The sequence below is a fragment of the Acipenser ruthenus genome, chromosome 13 (assembly GCF_902713425.1).
Source record: "Acipenser ruthenus chromosome 13, fAciRut3.2 maternal haplotype, whole genome shotgun sequence".
NCBI classification, from domain to species: Eukaryota; Metazoa; Chordata; class Actinopteri; order Acipenseriformes; family Acipenseridae; genus Acipenser; species Acipenser ruthenus.
The window spans coordinates 25,477,659-25,499,615 of NC_081201.1; the positions used below are offsets into that span (position 1 = coordinate 25,477,659).

A 21,957-nucleotide genomic window follows, 5' to 3' on the forward strand; every position below is an offset into this window, starting at 1 on the left:
TTAGCGGATGCCTTGTAAGCTCAAAGAAGTCCCCGATGATTTTAGTTCCCCAGCCAAGATGGATAACTTGCCACAGCTAGACTGTATGACTCACCCTGCATATCCCACCTGATCATTTCATTACCAGGTGAGTTACTTGGGACCAGCAGTGTACATGATTTTCGTAAAAAACAGACCTTTATTATTATTATTATTTATTTCTTAGCAGACGCCCTTATCCAGGGCAACTTACAATTGTTACAAGATATCACATTATTTTTACATACAATTACCCATTTATACAGTTGGGTTTTTACTGGAGCAATCTAGGTAAAGTACCTTGCTCAAGGATACAGCAGCAGTGTCCCCCACAAGGGATTGAACCCACGACCCTCTGGTCAGAAGTCCAGAGCCCTAACCACTACTCCACACTGCTGCCCTGGAAAAGTTTGGTACCTTTAGTACCCTAATTGAGGCCACATTAAAAATAAAACATGCTTGCTTCACCTTTTATTGTTATTGTGAAGTAATTTTCTCCAACATGTAAAGACATTGAGGTCTGTTCAATTGATCTCAAGCATGGATCTAAATCGTTTAAATAAATAAAATATGGGGGACTTGAGAAAACCAGCATCTCTAGCAGTGTGTTTGAATCTGAAGTGTATCTCTGTCTTTTAAAAGTAAGTAAAATGACATTTTTGGTCCTTATTTCATATTTAAATGGTGACTGTGGCCACTATTGAGATCAATTGAATATACCCCATTATATATTCACTGTTGTTTATTTCAGTCACGTCCTTCTGGCTCAGATGTATGAGTAACCAAGACAGTTCTTAATCTCTGGTTATTCCCACTGTCTGGTGTATTTACTTAAATGATGCTCTTGCCTCGCTTATTGAATGATCTTCGAAGGAACCCCCTGTGTGAGACAAAACTCAATTGTCAAGCAAACCATAAAGGTTTTGTAGAAATTACAGAGATTATAATATAAACAAATTAGAATCAAATAGCAAGCGAAAAGGTAGATAAGACCCACAGGGCATCAAAAACATTCTTGTGAATCACTGTACCATCAAATAATTTGCTGAATGAGCAGGTGGGAAAGGGTTGGTTCACCCATCCATTTAACTTTTCCGTAGCCGCGTGATTGCACACTACTTCTCCTGCTGTGCTAGCATTGTAATGTCACATCGTTCATTTCCTGTCTTTACACATTTTCCTTCCCAAAATGGATTTCTTCAGTGGTGACTGGTGAATGTCAATGCTGGTATGACATTCAATGTGACACTAGTGCTGGCAGTCACCGTGACGAACAAATATTCCACCCAGTTTATTTGATAACTAGGTATATATTGTAAAAAGATTTAGTAGGGTGTTACAAAATCCACAATATTAAAAATCAGAAATGCATTGATCATAATACTAATTGCATGATTGTTTGTATTGGTTACAATACTAATAGCTTCACTGTTTGATTTTTTTTGTTTGAATTGCAATCCCTATCATTCCAGGGGTGAACACTGCTGTGTCTCTCTGCTTCCAGACAGTAATGACAGAGTGCCGAAAAGTACTATGTTCCCCTCAAACAATTACATTATAGTTAGATTATGCAATTTAAAGGTATAGCCCTAACAAAAGTTGTCGATTGTAAAAGCATAGCAACGTGTAATAAAGCATAGTGAAAGTCTGGTAAAGCATAGGTGAGCATTCTAAAGCCCAGAGAGGTATGGTACATATGGTACAAACACAGCAAAGCATAGTCAATTATGGTAAATGCATTGTGTAACTATGGAAATAACATAACAATACTGTGAAAATGTGACAATTCTTCATAAGCACCCCATAGTTTAAAACATTAGTTGTATTATAAGCCTGTATTGGCAATATAAGCTCAATAGGTTAGGTGTCAGATTCAAATCGTGTTGATATAGATCTGCTGCTGAAGGAAAATAACAAGGCATAAAACCTTTTTTAATGCTTCAGGGACTGAGTTTAAAGAGATTTGAAATCTGTCCTGTTCATTTCAGCAGGCTGAGATCAAACTAGTTTCAACTGGATTCCAGTTATGATTATGAACTGGCAGAAATCCTGCTTTCCAAGTTGCTTTGATGGCAACACAACTGAAGGCTGTCTATTAACTGTCAATTAAAATACATCATACATTCAGGTTTTATATTGAGATGAGGTGCAGTTTTGTGGACCACTCTGCATAATGCAGATGGAAACTTATCTGAATGGTTTTATCTGAATAAATTCCCAGAGGTTAAGGCCAGTTACCTGAGCGATGACATTTTCATTGTGTGTGCAAATGAAAGCGTTCTTTTATTTTACAGCATGCTTTGTTATAATTGTACTGTTGTGCTTCAATATGTTCTTGTCAGCAACACTACACAGGCAATAGCGTTTGCTATCACCTGTCCCTATGATGCTGTCTGCTGCTGTATAAATTATATAATGAACCGCATTTGTACTTTTTGCATAAAGCCCTGTTATGCAAATTGATTAAAGTGCTTAGCTTGTTTTTCATCTTTATCTTCCTGCATTGGCTCTTCCTTCCATTTCATATTAGTTTATTTGATTTGTATTAAATCTAATCTGTTTATTAAAGCTTGGGATTCAGAACACCAATAATCAGCATCTCAAAATATACATCTGCATTTTATCCCAAACTATACAGAAATTACAAATTCTAACTCCCTGATGATTTATGTCAGTGTACTGATAAAAATGGCTCTTTTCCCTTAATCTACAATATTTTACAGTGTAAGCAGGTTCAAATGTCCTCATTCTTACATTTCCCTTATTATTGTTTGGTGTTTGCAATCTATCTTAGTGGTTCTAGGTTTTGTTGCTCCAACATCAAGTTATTATCAGTTTAGGGGCTCCCGAGTGGTGCATCCGGTAAAGGCACTCTGCGTGGAGTGCATGATGCGCCCTATAGCCTGGACGTCGCCGGTTCGAGTCCAGGCTATTCCATTGCCGACCGTGGACAGGAGTTCCCAGGGGGCGGTGCACAATTGGCCAAGCGCCGCCCGTGGTGGGGGAGGGTTTAGGTCGGCGAAGGTGTCCTTGGCTCACTGCGCACCAGCGACCCCTGTAGTTTGGCCGGGCGCCTGTAAGTTGCCCGGAGCTGCGTTGTCCTCTGACTCTGCAGCTCTGAGGTGTCTACATGGTGTGTCTGCAGTGTGAAAAGAAACGGTCAACTGATGGCACACGCTTCGGAGGACAGCATGTGTTTGTCTTTGCTGCTCCTGAGTCAGCGCAGGGGTGGGAGAAAATAATTAAAAAAATAATTGGCGAAAAAAAAAAAAGTTATTATCAGTTTACCTTTACCTGGCTCTGAGTCTGGAGAAGTGTTAGCCTTCATTATTCCATTCAAATGACATGACACTGTGACCTTTCAACTCTGAACAGAGCATAAGTGGGGCAGGGTGGTCACAGTGTCATATGATTTGAATGGAATGAGGAAGGCTGTTCAACCCTGGCACTTAGGATTCCCCAGACAAAGTCAAAGCAAGTTCAAAGCCAGGTAAAGGTAGATTTTGAGAACAAAGGTAACTCTATATTGGAGCAACAAAGCATGGAAAGATTCAGAATGATGGCAAACAATAGGGGAAACGTAAAAAATAAATGACATCTGAAGTACTTACTCTTAAAGCAGTAGAACATACCAGACTAGACCCAGACAATTCTTCCCAGTGTTATACTACAAATCGAAAACTGTTTTTTTCAATGCAATTAAACAGTTATGAGAGTATTCACTGATTAATGCAAAAGTCATGATTGTATTTTAAACACAATCCCAGACCTCCAGATTTGTGAAAAATATCTATAATAGAATATAATAGAATTGAAGTTTATTCATCGTACACAGTTTGACTGTTTGAATAATGGCAAGCACCAATCCAATCGATGCACTATTGTCAACTACACAGCAGCTCTTGCCAACACAGTTCCAGAAACACAGAGTTACTGAGTACACAATATTAAAAAAAGTTTTGTCCTTTATCATGTCATTTGAATAACAGGGCTCCTGTGCTGGTATTGATACGCCACAAAATCAATGCTCTATTTTAAAAGTTCTGCAGTCCATCCTTTTTCTTTCTTGAAGGTTACCGTTTTCTCTAACAGACTCTCTGTCTCTTTATGTTGCCGTAAATAACTCTGTGGTGTAGTTTCTATCAAGTTGAAAAGTGCATTGCAGATGTCTCTATCTATAGTCTTTTCAAGGAGGGGAGCAAACTTTTATGTTTTAGCTGATATGATGATATATAAAACAATTTCTACAAGGTTAAGAACTAGTGCAGACGTGGTTTATGAAGAGCTAAAACAGCCCTAATTGTTTTTATTCAAAAACTCTATAACATTTATTACAATCTCCAATATGAAAAAGGCACTTGCTTATTCCTAATTTTAAATCGGCCTGGGGCTGCATGTACATACATATTCAGGGACAATATGGTTGTGCTACACTAAGGCTAGTACTTCCTGAAATTTCAAATTTTCCAGAATCACATATCATAAAATAAATACCAAAAAGAATATATATATATATATATATATATATATATATATATATATATATATATATATATATATATATATATATATATATACTGTATATTTGTTTCTAGGTAAATAATTTCCACAGCTTCCCTTACTTAATAAATATGTTTTATATTACTGAGACTTTTATAATTTTTTGTAATGTTTTTATTCCCAAAATACAATATGATTACCCATGTTTAACACATTTCCATGTACGAGTAAAGTAACTGTATGCAGGTTATCATGTTGTGTTTTAAAAGGAAGAAACCATTTAACTTGTTGCGGCAGAACTACTGTCTGAGGTGTGAGAATTAAAAATGAAATAATGTAATACAGTTACATGGGTGGCATAACTGAATAATTTGTTATGCAAATTTCCTTTCTTGTAATGTACAAATTTGACAGTGTTTGCTTTAAAACGAACAACTCTTTCCATTCTATAGAACAGAGAGGTTTCAGCTGGGAATTAGAGGCAGTAAACATTGAGGAACAGGTGAGTTTTCCTACAGAATAGTTTGAACAGCATACAGATTGTCAAGAGCAGATCAGAGGTGTTCTGCTGCTCTATGGTGGTGCTATATTAATCTATTGACAGTGCTATGGCAGGTGTTTCTATAGCTTTTTCCCCAATTCTTGAAAAATAAACACATGTTGGGATCAATCTAAGATACTACCCTTTCTAAAATGTACACTTGCAGGTTTATGTAAGGTTTCAGTTCCCGACAATCATGTTCAATGTTATACTAAAATGTGATAGCTGTGTGACTGTCTGCTTTATTCTTCCATAGTTTATCCTTCAGTGCACTCTGCTTCACCAGCTTTGTTGGCTTGCCAGTTTGTTTACATTGCCAAAATTCATGTTAGCAGCAGACACAAGGTTCCTGCCTTCTTTCAGCCTCTTGACCACTCTGTGACCGCGTTCCTTCTGCTACCGGCAGCAGGAGGGGTGTGAATGATGTATAAAAACTCAGAGAAATGTAAACAAAGGAGCAACAATATATCTCCTTTTTTTCTTTGATGACGTGTTTGGTGTTTTTTGTATATTTGATATTATTACATATTTCAACCCACATCATAATTTTCATCATAAATTCCTGTTATGTGAGTACCTAGGATTATGATATCTCAGCGCCATCTAGTAGTCAAGCAAAAGAACTGCAGTGTAGGGTAATTCCAAAATGTTGATCCGTGCATATGCTGTGTGTATACATCTTTACATTAATACAAACACGACATTCCGCAATAATAAAAAACAAGGAGTTTCACTGAACTGTGCTTTGTTTTTAATGTGCCCAAACATTAAGTTATGTAATAAATATGCAACCATGTCATTCATATTTTGTGCAATTGGTGAGACAGATTGTGGTGACCAAAGTGTCATTCCGGTTCCTTCTAAATGTGTTCCAGTGGATTGAGATCAGGGGATTATGGTGGCCATGAAAGATAGCTGAAGTCTCTATCATGATGCTTTAACCACTGCACAGAAGATGGTGCATTATTGTCTTGAAGGTAACTGTTGCCATCAGGGTACAAGTGCAGCATTGTTGGGGGGACTTGATCTGCAATTTCGTTTAGGTTAACTACGACACTCGTTTGTGGCTTTCAGAGTAATGCATGGACCCAGGGTAAACCAGAACAAGCCCCACACAACGGCAATGCCAAACCCAATCAGGTGGACAGGTCTTAATAAAGTGGCCAGTTGGTGTATATACTTATCCACTTGAGATGAAACTTAGAACATCCTATAGCACATTCTAAAGAATGCAGGAGGGAATGCATGCTACTGTTATTATCATGAATACTGAAGAGAAGCATGTGCGCTGATGGAAGATAAGGATGGATTGCTATATCTCATCATCTCGTAAGCACCTATGTCAAAAGCTGAAATGGCCACATATCTGGGTTTGGTAACAGTATTTTATTAAACTATTATGTAATATTTGTATGTTAAAGTATTAAATACATGAATAAATAAAATACAAACAAGTTTGTCATTTTAATTGCATTTTAGTATTTTGGTAATTCAAAGGTGCGCTTTATTATTGAAATTATATACACTGCTTTCCAGCAGTAGTACACATCACAATTTAATCTGAACACAAATAAAAAAAATCCTATTTACAGAGTGCTGAATTATAAAAATTCACATACAAAACTAACTCCACAACACAAAAGGCTGACGTGCAGAGAAAGGAAAAATAAGACATTTATATATAGACTGAAAAGAAAAGTATCTAAAGTTAAACATAAATCCATTGTTAGATTTCACAAAAAGGAAATGGAAATTAATCCAAGGCAGTTAGACTTTCTTGATTGTGTTTGCAGGCAGGTTGGTTTTATCCAGGTCCTCAAAGTAAGGGTGGTTAAGGGATTGCTTTGCTGATATTCTCTTTGCAGGATCGTAAATGAGTGTTTTCTGCAAAAAAACAGGAGAAATTCTAAAGCACCGTGCACTATTTCACAAACTTCACAAGACAGTTTGAAGTATTTGGGCAAATGTTTGTGGCAAATTAATCTACTGGTATCTCTCTTTATGCACGGCTTGCCTGACCAGATTTAAAGCCCAAATAAACATGTTTTTATTCTAGATCAAAATGTTTTAACCCCAGAAAAATAAAACCAGAAAAAGTTGACTACTTAAAAGTAAATAAACAATTAAATAAAACAAACAATTGTAAAATGGAAAAGGACCTTACCGCTAACAAGTCCAAGCCGTTTTCATCTAGATTTTTCACAAGGGATGACAGACTTCCTGATTTCCACTTGGGGAACGAGTTTTTGTAATCTGGCAAGGACTCCACGTCCGGCCAGACATCATTGTTTGGAGTTCCCAGAGACCTGTCAAAGTGAAGGAAGAACTTAGGAGCCAGTATTCAAAAGAGAGTTTACCTGCACAAATCCAACTATTTCATTAAAACAGGGCTAACAGTACCCAAGACGGGAAAAATAATATAGGGGAAAAAAGGTTACAGGTCTATCAGTTAGGATTCCACTACATCGACATACAATGTCACCCATTAACAATGCAACCGCCTCTCAATAACCCAGCTAAAAAGGATATACCTATGAACTTTGTACTCTGTTGATGAAGTAACCAACTCCATGCCCATTAATGGCTGATAATGGACCTGAAAACACAGTAAAGCGAGTTGCCTTATGAACTACAAAAAGACAAGGCCTGAAAAAATACCTTAATCATTGATTGCTGATTCATAGCTTAATTTACCCCAGGCAGCATATACTGCTCAATGAAATGTCAGTTCATTTGGTCAATTCTCTCATGGATGCAGTGCACAATATTGATCCTTATTCTTATGTTGGGTGATAAGTGGAATCCCCACCATTCACTTTAATTGGGATTCAAAGTCATGTTATCCTGTGACAACAGCACACAGGAGAGTTTGGGTAACCAAATGCCACAAAGACCCCCATTCACAGCATAGCAGTCTTCCACTGAATTACTGGTTCTGTTGAAATCAATCTCAAAGCAGAAGCAGCACACAGTGACACATGAAGTCTCCTTCGCTAATAATAAAGCGTATAGCTTGTACAAATCAGTCTGATTACCGGGACTGATGTGACTTAGTGGTGTAAATGGGATTTCATATGTAAAATGAACACCCCTCTGATTTCATAACTGTAGCCCAAAGAGTAATTATTTAAACAGATGAATGGGTGTGCATATAAAACAGCCACAATCCATTTTGTAATAGCCACAATTCAGACCAAAATATCAGAACCTGATTTTTTGTGGTTAAATAAATCATACCTGAATATTCTGAACAGCTGGTCTATTTCCGAGTCTCCATGGAAGAGGGGTTTCTTAGTGGCTAGCTCTGCGAATATCGTTCCAACGCTCCATACATCTACTGGTGTAGAGTAACGAGCAGAACCAAGCAATACTTCAGGGGCTCTGTACCACAGCGTCACCACCTGGGAGGGGGAAGAAAAGAATCTTTACTGTGAGCATTCTGAGCCAAGACCAGATCTCAGCACCAGTCACTGCAATATGCACATGTCATCAGAGTACTGAAATGTAACGTACGACAGTCAAGATAGTAAGTAGCATAGATAGTAAGTAGCATAGATGTATAAAATCACTTGCCTCGTGAGTATAAACTCGTACTGGAATTCCAAAGGCTCTGGCCAGTCCAAAATCTGCCAGCTTAATTACTCCTTTATTGTCTATCAACAAGTTCTGTGGCTTCAAGTCTCTGTGAAGAACCCTTCGAGAATGGCAAAACACTATTCCTTGCATAATCTGGTAAAGATAGCTCTGTAGGAATAGAGAAAGACAATTAGCCAGATTGCTTTGTCTTTAAACTGTGTTACTGTTAAAACAAAACAAGAAGTATACATACAGTGAATAGTGGGGTAGGGAAGGAAAAATTAAACACACAGGTAAAAGGTTAGGTATGCAGGTTTAGATAACACATAGGTTATCCTTTGTTGGGCCATTTTACAAATAACCAATTTGAATTTTACTGCAAATCGATGGCATGTACGCAACCGTATAAGTTAATATGTACAGCTGACCCAGTGTCTTATGGTATGCATGGGTGGGTAAAAGGGCCATGAAGCAAAGCACTTCTCACACCTTTACAAGCATCGGATCCATGTACTGTCCAGAAGGTATAGAATCCAAATATTTCTTTAGGTCCATAGAAAGAAATTCAAAGACAAGGTAGAGTCTGGATTCCTGCATGAGCACATCCTGAAGACTGAACAAAAATGAATTTAGGATTTACCTATTGTTAGATGGCATTAGGGACAGCATGGCTACGTTGCAATATGGCTGCTCTAGTGTTAAACTTCCAGCGACTTTTCAAAGAATATTTTCTTACTTATCCCATAGGAAATGTGCATTTAATGAGTACACTGCTAAATCTAGTGTTAGGCTGCAATACTACAGGCTACTTTGTTTTAACAAACTGACAAATTTAAATACATTCCATACATAAATTAAGCACATGTGATCATCCCACCACCACATGCAACCCCTTGTCCATTAACATGCTGTAGTTATTCAATTATAACTCACCAAACTATGTTGGGATGTTGTAGTTCTTTAAGCAGAGATATTTCTCTGATGGCTGTGCTGGGAACGCCTTCCTCCTCACTTTCAAGTCGAATTTTTTTCATGGCCACCACCTGGCCGGTAGCCTTATGCCGGCCTTTGTATACAACTCCGTAGGTACCTATCCAAAGAGAACATTAGCATTCTCAGCATGGATATATTCACCATTACCTAAATCATTTGTACAGGTCTTGCCAAGATTAAACTCCAAAATCGTAATCACTATTCAACATTCAAATGCTTGGATGTACATATCAAACAAGCACAATTACAGTGCTATTTGTAAAACAAGAGCAGTGCTACGATAACAATATTTCATAATGTATACCCTTAGCCTTTTATGTAAAACACGTCAGTATAACGTTTAACTATTTGGGTAGTCTGCAGTTTAGTGACCCCAACTTGTTAAAGACTCCACTGCTAGCGATAGCTTGTCAAACGCAGTTTAGCAGACCAAAGCAAGTCAGTTTAAACATTATTGGATGCGCTGAACTATTGGTCCATATAAAATATGGAATTGTCATTCAAGATATAAAACTTATTTTTGGAAACAGTAACTTGAACAATCATTGTAGATACTCACCCTCTCCAATTTTCTCTATCTTCACATAATCGTCCATAATTAAACCTACAAATAATAATAATAATAATAATAATAATAATAATAATAAATAAATAATAAATCACGTCACAGAACACATGCATCACGAAATGTTTTGTTGCCTTGAGCTTAAAACTTTTTGTAAAATTCAGTTTACTTCTTTCAGCCCTATAAATATAACAGCACAAAAAAATAAATACAATATGAATGGAATTCAGACAAAGTCTGAACGGTCCATAAAAGTAATTACAACAAAAAGCAGGTCTAGCCATCTTTTCATTACACAGCCCAGTTTGTCTACATTCCCGGGACGAAACGTCTTCAGCAGCAGGGTACCACCCCATGTGACTTGACATTTAAAAACAGTCATCTGATTCCCAATGAAATACCTTGTCCACAATACCGCCTGCATATTTTTAGAAGAACCCTTTGTTTGAGGAAATGTAAACCTGTTACAAACAATTTTACATTTTAATAAATTAAATCAGAACTTAGTTTTCAAAAGCGAAGTTAAAGTAGCTAAATCACGTCAAAGCCCAGGTTATTTTGTCCTTATTAAAATCTTACATTTTACAATTGACAAACTGTACCTATTAGCAATAGCTACAGGACGACTTTAAACTCAATTACTTCCAGCTGACAGCCAAAACATAATGACAAGACATAAGAGCAAAAATAATAATAATAATAATAAATAATTGTATTTTAATTTCGTAAGGTATTTGTCGGCCCATCGAGACATGACTAGGCCTGGCATACTACTAGTGCACGAGTTAACCGTGTCATGATTATATAAGGCATCAGACTATTTCAATTTGCTTTAAAACGATATCGGCCTTTTAAGATACTGCCTGTATATATTTTACCCTATGTGGCCTACCTCGTTTCACATTTTATTAACGTGTAAACAAAAACTGTACACATCTAAATACAACAATGTAACGATATAACGTGCAAAATGTATAGCTACAGCTGATTAAATGTGCATGTACAAAAAACTCCATATTTAATAAGAACTAAACATTTACAGTACAATCCCATGTTGAGGAAACGGAAGCCTGCGTACCCAGACAGTATAGACTTCAGACCCAGAAGTAATCGTAACAAGTATTATTACCAGTACATATACTTTTGTAAGACAGATGACTATATAGATATGCCGAAATCATAGTCAAAAGATTTAAATATTTGAAATTATAAACCGTAAAAGGAATATCTACATAAAAACATACACTTATCCCACGGCTGCTTCTAATCTTCTCGTCTCTCCACTGAATGAATGCCTTTCAAACTGACCGCGGCGCTGCTGCAGTTTAAATCCAAGCAATCATGGACCTCGATTACTTTCAAAGGGACCAATCAGAACGTAGCAGCCCAGGAGCGGGAGTGAGGCTTTAAAACGCGCCGAGAAAAATAGACGCGTGCGGCGCCGAAAAAACAAAACAAAACAAAACTTGCAGTACAGTTTTAGGATCTCTCCGTAGAAGGATATTGTGCGGTCGGTTCCATAATTTGACTATTTCTAATTGAGTACTGTATTTTCCTTTCAATGTCCCAAATAGGAAAGAATACTTATCTGAAATATAGCTCCTGTAGATTTTTTTATATACAACTAGAACAAACATTTATTGTTTACATGGTGTAGCCTATACATCAGCAAAGTTCAAAGCAAATGTTTTATTTGTTTATGTGTGTGTGCGTTTATTAATTCATTCAGTTCTAAACATGTCCTCTGGAATACATTAAGCAATGGTGCAGCAATTTTTGATGGTGATTTAAAAATCTGTCTTCTTTATGCAGGTAATGAACAATAGTTACTGAAAAAAGGCAAGACAACCCCACAAGTAAATTTTTGTTTTATAAACCAGGTTTAAGTGTGAGTATTTTGTGCTAGTTCCTCATCTGTCCTCAACAGTTAAAGATTAGTCTTGTGCTACTGCTGATTACATGCTATGCTTAATATGGAGAAACAGGACGTTTGAACATGAGACTTCTGGGACATCACAGGAGGGGAAACAAGCTACTGAAGCTGCAGTAATTGGCATTTATTGTTGTTGTTGTTGTTCTGAAAGCTAGGACTGAATTGAATTTGCTGTGGCCTATTTAGTTGTGGTTGCTACTTGAAAAGCTTACTGTGCAATATGGGGACATAAGCGCCCATAAATACAATAGACTTTGGGTTTACATTAAACTTAAAGAAGGACATTGATTAGCACAAGTTGGGAATATGAAAATCCGATATGCAGATGGATATATCTGTACAGTATGTCGCATGCATTGATCAAATTGTGATAAAACATATTCATATATTCTTTCCCACAAGTTATTGAGAGAATCAGAATCTATGTAGACATGGTTGTTTATATGCATGCATGTCACGCTTACAATTTTACTGTACATAGAGTGGAGGCCGGGAGGTGATGATGAAGCTGATGGCTCATTATTTCCGATGATGAACAGGGGGTGCGACGTGGTGTGTAAATAACACCATTATTGTCAGCGGGGAATTGGGAGAGTTCTTGTATGCTAATAAAGGAGCAGGGTTACAAGCATTGTTGTTTTAATGCTTGTAACCGTGATCTGCAAGCAGACTCTTGCTGTGGGAGCATGTCCCTGTAGTACCTGTGTATTGAGCAAGTTTCAGGTGGCTTTGTATGTTGCTCAACTTAAATAAAGCACTGTGGGTACCTAAACAGAACTGACACTTTGTGATATGGGGTTTCACCTATAACATGATACAGCAAGTTACTGGTACACTTCTTTCTTCTTTAATCCTACAGCCATGGTATGGGTCCATAAAATGCTGTCCTGTAAGTAACCCAGAAAGAAACACAGGCATTCCTCAGTACTGATTCAATCAATTCTTCTTTACTATTTAAGCATTTTCAAATCGGGTGTAATTTAGAATGAAAGTGCATTAACTTTTGAAACATAACAGTAAATTTTGCAACAATATCTTTATTCTTTCTTGTGTTCCTTGCTTCAGATGTCCGGGGTCCCATGTGAAAGGCTGCAGTATTGTAGCAGAAGGTTAGTTCACTATCAGACAAAAGCATGTCACATTCATAATAAAGGGATGCTTGGTGTGTTAGAATATATCAGAGGCTGAGAGCAAGTATGATCAGTAATACATTCATGAAGTCTTTAACTGTCTAGAAATATTACTACAGAGCTGATATTTTCAGCATTGACCTAATAATGCATTCCTTAGTACAGTATGTCAGACACTTTGCAAATCTGGTGCAGGATGGCCCTCTTGGATTAGGTTCAGTGGACACATGTAGTACACAATCCCTAGGAATCTTGTACTTGGTGACATTTCCTGGCTCGGATCCAGTGAAACCTGAATGCACTGTATTTATAGTCTATCGTACAGTAAATCCAACAATCATTGTATTTGTCAATATAGGTGAATGACAGTCACATAGAATAAGCAGCTGTCTGTCTTAAGTAACCACCCTGTAACCTTCAGTTGCTTATGGTGACCAAAGAATTATAGTTTCACTGTAATTGAGTTGTTTTTTTAAGGTTTTGTTAAGGCAATGTTCTCACTTGGATGCAACATTAAAATTCTTCACTGTGAACTATAGGTATTTAGGAGTTGAAAAAACACTTACGGGTGGAATATATTTCTGATCTCCACAGTACATAAGCTCCATATAGGAAAGACGGTGGTTAAAATGCTTTTTTTCAGAAGACTTATCTTGCTGTGGCCTTTGAACACTTTCATCTTTGCACCCTCTCAACTGAATATCCATACGTATGTATATATCTGGAAAGCCACTTATTAAATGTGATGAAACTTGGTATTAATATTATTTAGCATTAGTTACTGGGAGTATCACATTGTGGGGTATGTTTCTTTATCTGCACATCTAACCATCAGTATGTTACATTACATTTTTACATATGTCAAACACAAGAAGGTATTTTTTTATTGTGACAACTCATCTAGGTCCTAAACACCTACATACCACCTATCCAATGTTCATTAAACTACTCCTTGCCTTTTCTTATTATATACTATTCTGTACATACGTCATGATCAGCAATTTCTTCATCATACTGATAGGTCATTTTGAATTTAAATACGTGTTACTGAACAGTTAAAGTCCCTGCTATATTTTGTTACACAGCTAGAGGTCACTCTTTCAAAACAATCACTGACCAGCACAGTAATTCAAACATTACGAGAGGATGGTGAAAAAATGATATATTTTTTTTAAATTGCAATATGTGTTTTATGAAGGTTATGTTTAATAGCATGACAAAAGCATTTCTGTTTTATAATAACATCATATTGAATTGAATGTGTACAAATAAGAAAAATAAAGTAAATATTCTTTTTATGGTGGAGAAAATGTAGGTTAATGTTTTACTGCTCAAAGGACAAGGGAGGATACAATGGAGAAATTACCCAGCAATGGGGGAAAATAATAAGAGACCAACAATCAAAATTTGAAGTGACTAATCCCAAGGAAAATCTCTGCTCAGCAGCTTTTTTTGGTTTTCTTTTTTCCAGTACAAATCTATACTGCCAGTAAGTAACCTCAAAAAAACTATAGGGTTGAAGAAAGTTAAATATTTGTGTTTTATTGGTCTTAAGTTTAGAGAAAGGGAAATGAGTAGTCAACATGGGTGCTTTTATATTAACTGCTCTGTACATTCAACATTTTATGCGGTAATGTAAGAATATTATTGTGACTGTTGACAGTAAAATTTGTTGAGATATTTATTTAACTGTTAAAAGTATGTGAAACAAAAAAATGCAAATGTAAAATGTGTTTGGGTGAAGGTAAACGACACAAAAACAACATGAAAAGAGAAATATTACTATTTAACTGCTAGTTAATGAGCAATATAAAATGAAACAAGTCAATTTTTTTCCTTCAATAAAAACACCAGTTTGAAGGCACCAAATAACATGCAGAATAAACAATCATACTGTAGTTATTTCCAACTTTATAGATTAATTACCAAAACAAGTTCATAGCTGAAAACAAAATAATGACTTTTGGTGATTATAAAACTGATGTCCAAATGATTTATGCATGGTAGTATTTTAAACAGTTAAAATTGTCCATACATAAGTTGTACCTTTCCATTCATACATACCATACAACCTTACCGCACCCCAACCTCGCCTGCCGTGGATTTTAGTACAGCAAGCATGTTGTACTAGGTATTCTCATCACTTCAACTTCGACCGCAGTTTCGTTCTGATCTGTTACTAGTAGCGGGCTCTACCTGTACGACTGGAAACTTTCACAGCTGCTGTATTCTCATCGAAATATCAAAAACCCTTTACCAAAACCAAGGATAAAGACATTGAAAAGTACAAGACATTTTGTTTTGGTGTTTATGGATTTTGCAGTAGTTATACTAAACCAAAAAAGAAACCAAACGGGAGTTTGACAAGTCTGCAACATGGCCTCCTCCAACCTCTCGGGAGACGATGAAAACGACGCTATACAGGTGAGATATCACTTTTTAATGTGGTTGAGATTCACGGTTGTTACATTTTTGTTTTATTTTTAATGTATGAATTCACATGCACCATTAGAAGCTACAGGTATGAAGTTGGAAAAAGTATACTTAGTCAAGTAAATATAAAAAAGTTCATTCGGTTTTATGTTTGGTGTTTTTGTTGACCACTGTACTTGCAATGCTGGTTAATTGCAAAGTCTGGTAAACTAAAAGGACGCAGCGTGCCCTTTGCAGACAGTGGAACAGGATCCAAAAGAGGGTTTGCTGTCAATAGCCGCTCACTTTACTCGAAGCAAAGTTTGCCACCAGATTTAAAATGCAATAACTTTATAGTTAATTTGTGGGCATTTTTTTTTTTTAAAAAGTAAGCTTAATCACACGGATTTTCGGTAAAATGACTTAAAATTGTACTGTATGCAATACGACAGAAATATAAAAAAAGTATTATGCAACAATGTATATTATTACTTCCTTATTGGACCGCGGAAGCTTAATATTTGAATAAGGCTTTTTTGAAATAAATTATTAAACCAAGAATTTAACAGGATGTGGGTGGGTGTGTGTGTGTGTGCTAGGACTTTGTTTTCCCCTGATGAAAATGTCCTATTAACAGGAATGTAAACCAAGGCAAGTGGTTTCAGGATAGCTTGATTTCTATTTAAAGTTGTCCTATTCAAAGCGCATCCATTTTTTCTTTTTACCATAATTGTTCGCACTATTAGAATTTGTAATATAATGTCAAAAAAAAAAAAAAAAAAAAAAACCACCCCTTAGCTTTCTTAGCTATTCACAGCTGGATGTTATTTCATTAACATTTCATTACTGTTGTAGGTAGTAGCAGCATAACTAACCAATGGGTGACCTACTGATGAGCAGGTTTCAAGAAGGGAAATACTTTGATTAAAACTACAATTGGGGAATATAAACAAACATAACCGCCAACCAGGTCTGCAGACAGAGTATAGTTCAGAAGGCTGAAATAAAGAACAATGTTGTAAACCCATCCAATGAATCAGGGGTGCAGCAGCAGCTCTGGCTTTGCATGGCTTCCATCATATGCAGGGGTTACAGTTTTGCTCAATGGCTTTCAGCACCCCCACTAAGTTAATCAAGCTACTATAGGGGAATCCTTGTTTTAAAGTATGCATTAGATAGGCATTCTTTCTTGTTAATTTGAAATCTGAGACGGAGCTCCTCTTTTTGTAAGAAAGCCTCCATGCGCATTAAAAATGACATGCATAGCTTTTCAGCACTTGCCCATGTTAAACTTGTATGTATGAATCGGTATAAATTCTAGCAAATACAATAATTTATTGGTCTTTTTTTTCGTATTAAAAAAAAGCAATTTAACCCTAAATAGATTTTTTTTTTGTATTTATTTAATTTATTTTGTATTGTGACATGCCAGATTATTTAACATTTTTTAAATTCAAATTTGTCACAAAGTTTGGGTCACGTTAAATAAAATAAAACCCGCTTTACATCACAAATGATGCCTGCACAGCAATCATGATATAGAGCGGGTTCATCTGTGTGTATGTGTATATGCCTGTTGGTTCCTATGGTCACTATGTAAGGGTTAACCAATAAATATGCATGTAGTCAGTTCCAGCAGGTCATATTAAGTTCACTGTTCTGAAAGTCAAACACAATCAAAATGCCATTCTGTTAAGACACTCACTTCCTAGGCAACAGAAGACTGGAACTGATGGGCAATTTCAAAGACAGTAGTGAAACAGTACTGAAACAACAATATAGATAAAGTAACAAGTGGCTGTTTTACATTTTAAGTCACTGGAATAACACACTCTTACAGTATGTCATCCCTGCTATTTTTGCTTTGCTTCCAACCATATGAAATCTACTTTTTGCTCTATGGTGTAATGGTGCCCTGAATTGTGAACGCCCACATCTCTTTTCAATGCAAAATGCTCTAATTCATGTTGATAATAATACCATATAGAATATCAAAAGTTCTTTTCAATTATGCTAAAAGCTGTTGGGTACAACCTCAAAATTGACATTATTACTGAAAATGTGCATGTAAAAATATTTCAACAACTTTTTAAACTTTTGTCTATAGTTTCCTGCTTTAATTCTAGTCTTCATATACATATCTTGCTTCCGAATTCCAAATTCAGATTTTTTACAGTGAGATAGGAATACCCTAATACCATAGAATACTGACAGTGATGCAGGTATTATGCAACTTGTGGTTCACGTGACATTCCAATATCTGTTGATACAACACCAGGGCATGAAGTTAAGGTCATGAAGGGCAAGGCAATGTTGCCTTTGTTAGGCGTGAAGATTCAGGGGCACCAAGGCAGTTCCAGGGAGCAAAACATAAATCCAACCTAAAGGCACCAAGGCGATTTATGTTGATGAAATTGTAATTCAAATCAATGTTTTCTGAGTGATTCATACCCTAATTGTTACAAAAAATAAAATCTAGGACACTTTTCCATTGTAAAAATAAAAATCCAATTTACAAAAACAACATCAACTTTAATAATGAAAAAATACAAAGGGTAATTTGGGGAATATTCAGGATATTTCTACTAAACTTGTCACACACCACTGACTAATACATAGATTAGACTAGAGGCTTAGATACAGCTTTAGCACAAATAAGCCATGTCAGTGAAGGGAATGTTAAAAAAAGACAGAAGCGCGGTCATATTGAGCTCAGTCTAATAGCGTATCTCCCTGTGTTTGCCCGTCATTAACCAATGCTACAGTAAGCCTTTCTCATGGCTTAGTGCTGGGAGGTGCACAGTAAAAAGAGTGACGACACTAATACATTATGATGAGTCATTTTCTCGCAGGATAAGATTAGACAGAATTAAATTCAATTGTGACAAAAAGGGCCAGCTGACGCTGAGCAGGTTTGTGAATGGGTAGCAGATCAGATGCGCTGGTGCTGAGGGACACTGGCGGCAATGACGGGCAGGCTTACAGGCAACTTTTGCCGTAAGTTTTTTAAAATTTGGGAGGCATTGCAGCAAGCAGCTTGGGCACTGTGGCAATTGCCGCTGGTGCCGTCGGTTATTCTGCGCCCTGCAACACTAACATATGCAATCACATTTCTGACAGTAAAAAGGACCCAAGGCTAGTGGTTGACTTGGTACAATCACATGAGTTTCAACATGAAAAGCTCTTGAGGTGCAGGAGATTAACTATAATTACACTTATTAGTTAAACCATTCAATGCCTCTCAAAAGGTAATCTGCGAGGAATGGCCCCACATCCCTGCTTTAAAAATGTGAAGTGTTTGCCATAAAATTTTTTTTAAAAAAATCCATAAACTTGCCTGTTGTGCACTTCTATGTGTTATAGATGTCTGAAATGTGTAGTTGTGAAAAGCTATAGTAAACATCTATTTCTGTATTAAAACATATATCTGGTGCTGCACAGGTTAAAGAAACCTGCTCTCAAACCATGTTTTGAGATAGTGTTGCACTTTCTCTTCAATAGCTTCTTTCATTTCATTAACCAACCACAAAAATATGTCAGACAAACAGGACTGAAAAGCATCTATTGAACTCATGTGGCTGGTCACCAACCCTGATTAGCACTAACCTTACTACCTACCTACTCTTACCTTCTCTTACCTTAGGTAATCCTAGGTCAGGGTCTGTGACACCAGCCTATAGTCAAAGTAAAAACAGACTTAATTGCATTTAGAATGTACGCAAATGTCATAAAAAGACAAGGAATCAGTACAAATAACATAATATAAAATAAGAACATTTCATTTAAAGCTACTCTATATTTAGGCATTTGGGAACATGAGTGGTTTCAGAAAATTAAACCAAAATATAAAAAACTTCACTTTTTCTGTGTTAATCCAACAGCAATATTTTGATAAACTCTCTGAAAACTATGTAACATTACTTTTGAAATAATCAGAATTATTCTTTTGGAAAAGTACTGTAATTCTTGTATAAAATGCAATGATAGTCCGCCACCTTTTGTGTGACTGAAACACAGGTTTCTAGCAGTGATGTTTTTTATAGACCTAATAAATGTGTGAACTCTTGAAACAAACAATATTTAACATGGTTTTGTGTGTCAGTGGTAGTAAAAAAAAGTTCAAAGTGTGAAGATAAATCAGAGGTAAAACTAACAAAGTCAAGTAGATAAACTTTTTGGCTAATGCCTTCATCAGTTTAAACACTTGGAGAGTGCATGAATGTGGCTTCAGTCTAAATTGAAATACTGGAGTGGGATCAGTGTTTGAGTAAACCAAAAAATAGTTTTACAAAAATATTTTTACAAAAATCTATTTTTTAAACAACTTTATTCTCCTAAAGGAGGAGAAAAAGTTGTTTTGTATTACTGGAGCAACTTTAGCTTTTGGGTCATAGCCAGCATGACGGGATATTTTTCTAAAACATAAAGGTGGAGCATTTTCTTCTGGCCAAAATAAAGGAAACAGTTAATGGTAGAATAAATATGGTGAACAAAACCCATCATTGGTCTTTCATTGGTATGAACCATGTTGCGGGCAAACTTTTTAAACACAACTATCACAGAAGTAATAAAATAATTTGAAGCCAAATAACATGAATGATACGTTGGTTAGAAAATTATTTAAATTTGTACACCCTATATAATAACTGGTTAGCAGTTTTTTCAAGGGGCCCATCCAGTTGATATTTGTGGCATATTGTTACGGGAAACACACGCTCATTAGCACCAGCAACAGAGCACAACCCCAGCGTGAGCTGTCAAACTGAAAGGAATTCGACAACAAGCAACACAGAACTTTAGGCAGGAAAAAAATGTTCACCAGAGATTATAAAAAAACACTGCATGGGGTAGTGTGGGATAAATGAGAATGTAATGCCTGCCCTCAGGGTGGAATGCTTGGATAGGTAGCATCACATCCCGCAGTGGGAATTAAATTCTCATATCACACACTACCCCATGCATTATTCTCTGTTTATTCTACATTTTAAAACACAAATTGATTAGCTTGCCTCAGCTTAATGATATGCATAGCTTCACAAGGAGCCAGAATGAGAGAATGAATAGGAATGACAGGTAAGGCAAAACAGGCCACATAAACATTATTGTGATGTACAATGTAAAACTTGTATATTAAACTGCTTTGTCTAATATACAGTATAGCCCTTATACTGAGGTTTCAGGAACTAATACTAATAAACACAAATTGATTTTGAAAACTTAATATTGGGGTGGTCTTTCAATGTCCTTGGCTGTGCGCTTGTCTTTCATAAGCATACAAATCGTAGACATTTCAAACTGAATATGAAAATAAAATAAAAGGGTTTCTGTACAGATATTCGTTATCCTGAGAGAGGTTTTAATACTCAACAGAAGATCTGAGACCACGGGTCATTTGTCTTGTAAAACACAACACACATGCCTCTTGACAGCACTATACACAGTACTTGAGGGTATGTATTTTATAAACTAATCTGGAGAGGCATCTTAAGTTAGAAATGTATTGAAGGGAATTTAGAATATGCTGCAGGGGGAAGGAGGTAAGGGACGGGGGGGCAAAAAGCCTAGCCTTGGTTCATGTCCATTGAATGAACAGCACCACAGCACAGCACAAAGGCTTTCAAATTCCTGCGACTTGTGTGTGTTTGTTCTAACAAAGTGGTTGACAGAACTGCATCTGACATTTGTAACAGCTATAATCAGCGTCTTATCAGTATCATTTGTCTTATAAATTGACAGTAACTGTTGGAAACTGGTGATGGAAACAACCTTCAACTATAATGTAAAGCCAGCCTTATTGTCTCCCCATGCATTGGCAATGCAGTGGACTGCTAGAGTTTCTTCAGGTTAATACACTGGTATTATAGTGGTATCCCAATAGCATTTCTTTAAAAGGGTACAGACTTTACAAAGATGTGCATGTACTTGGGGAGTTATCAGTAAGCAGCTATGGGAGATCCATACTTGTATATGGTATCTGTGTAAGATCTCTCTTTACTGATTTGTGGTGTAACAAAACTGCAGTAAAGTGCCAGACCAGTCTATAACCATACAAATGTGAATTAATAGATAAACAATCTACATCAATCAACCTAACTTCAATTGTGATCTCCCTGTATAAACATATTGACTTCTACTGCCTGTACTGCATTTATTGTGATGTTTAGAAATGTATTCTATGTAATATACTGTAATAAACCCAAGATACAGCAAATAGATTAGCCATAATTCCTGAGACAGTTGTCACATGATGCACATTAAACGCTTACTAGACAGGCAATCTTTCTTTATC

The 21,957-nt window shown here is 36.4% G+C and overlaps 2 protein-coding genes across 3 annotated transcripts in view; one reads left to right on the forward strand and one right to left on the reverse strand.

Moving 5' to 3' along the window:
• Window positions 1-6,514: 6,514 nt before the first annotated feature.
• LOC117418033 (cyclin-dependent kinase 1-B-like) lies at window positions 6,515-11,550 on the reverse strand. 2 transcript variants are annotated; one of them, XM_034030554.3, is made up of 8 exons: window positions 11,438-11,550; window positions 10,188-10,232; window positions 9,569-9,725; window positions 9,125-9,248; window positions 8,633-8,803; window positions 8,297-8,460; window positions 7,224-7,365; window positions 6,515-6,943 (listed from the first exon to the last, which is right to left on the reverse strand). In XM_034030554.3, exons 2-8 carry the CDS (start codon window positions 10,222-10,224, stop codon window positions 6,827-6,829), a joined length of 912 nt encoding a protein of 303 aa, XP_033886445.1. In that variant the 5' UTR covers window positions 10,225-10,232; window positions 11,438-11,550; the 3' UTR covers window positions 6,515-6,826. The 2 variants fall into 2 exon arrangements, with proteins under 2 accessions (XP_033886445.1, XP_058891834.1); XM_059035851.1 differs by lacking the exon at window positions 11,438-11,550 and adding an exon at window positions 11,272-11,387.
• A 3,806-nt stretch (window positions 11,551-15,356) lies between these two features.
• Window positions 15,357-21,957, forward strand: part of LOC117418032 (ankyrin-3-like) — a 217,274-nt gene continuing 210,673 nt past the window's right edge. Inside the window, exon 1 of the mRNA XM_059035820.1 lies at window positions 15,357-15,680. Coding sequence (XP_058891803.1) covers window positions 15,633-15,680 — 48 coding nt within the window. The 5' untranslated portion in view covers window positions 15,357-15,632. The remainder of the gene's footprint in view (window positions 15,681-21,957) is intronic.

Excerpts from the sequence above, each read along its gene's own strand:
- LOC117418033 (XM_034030554.3), bottom strand. The coding sequence starts at position 10,224 with ATGGACGATTATGTGAAGATAGAGAAAATTGGAGAGG. Across the intron at positions 9,726-10,187 it reads GATAGAGAAAATTGGAGAGG|GTACCTACGGAGTTGTATAC; the intron begins GTGAGTATCTAC and ends CTCTTTGGATAG. Across the intron at positions 9,249-9,568 it reads CAACATCCCAACATAGTTTG|TCTTCAGGATGTGCTCATGC; the intron begins GTGAGTTATAAT and ends ATTTTTGTTCAG.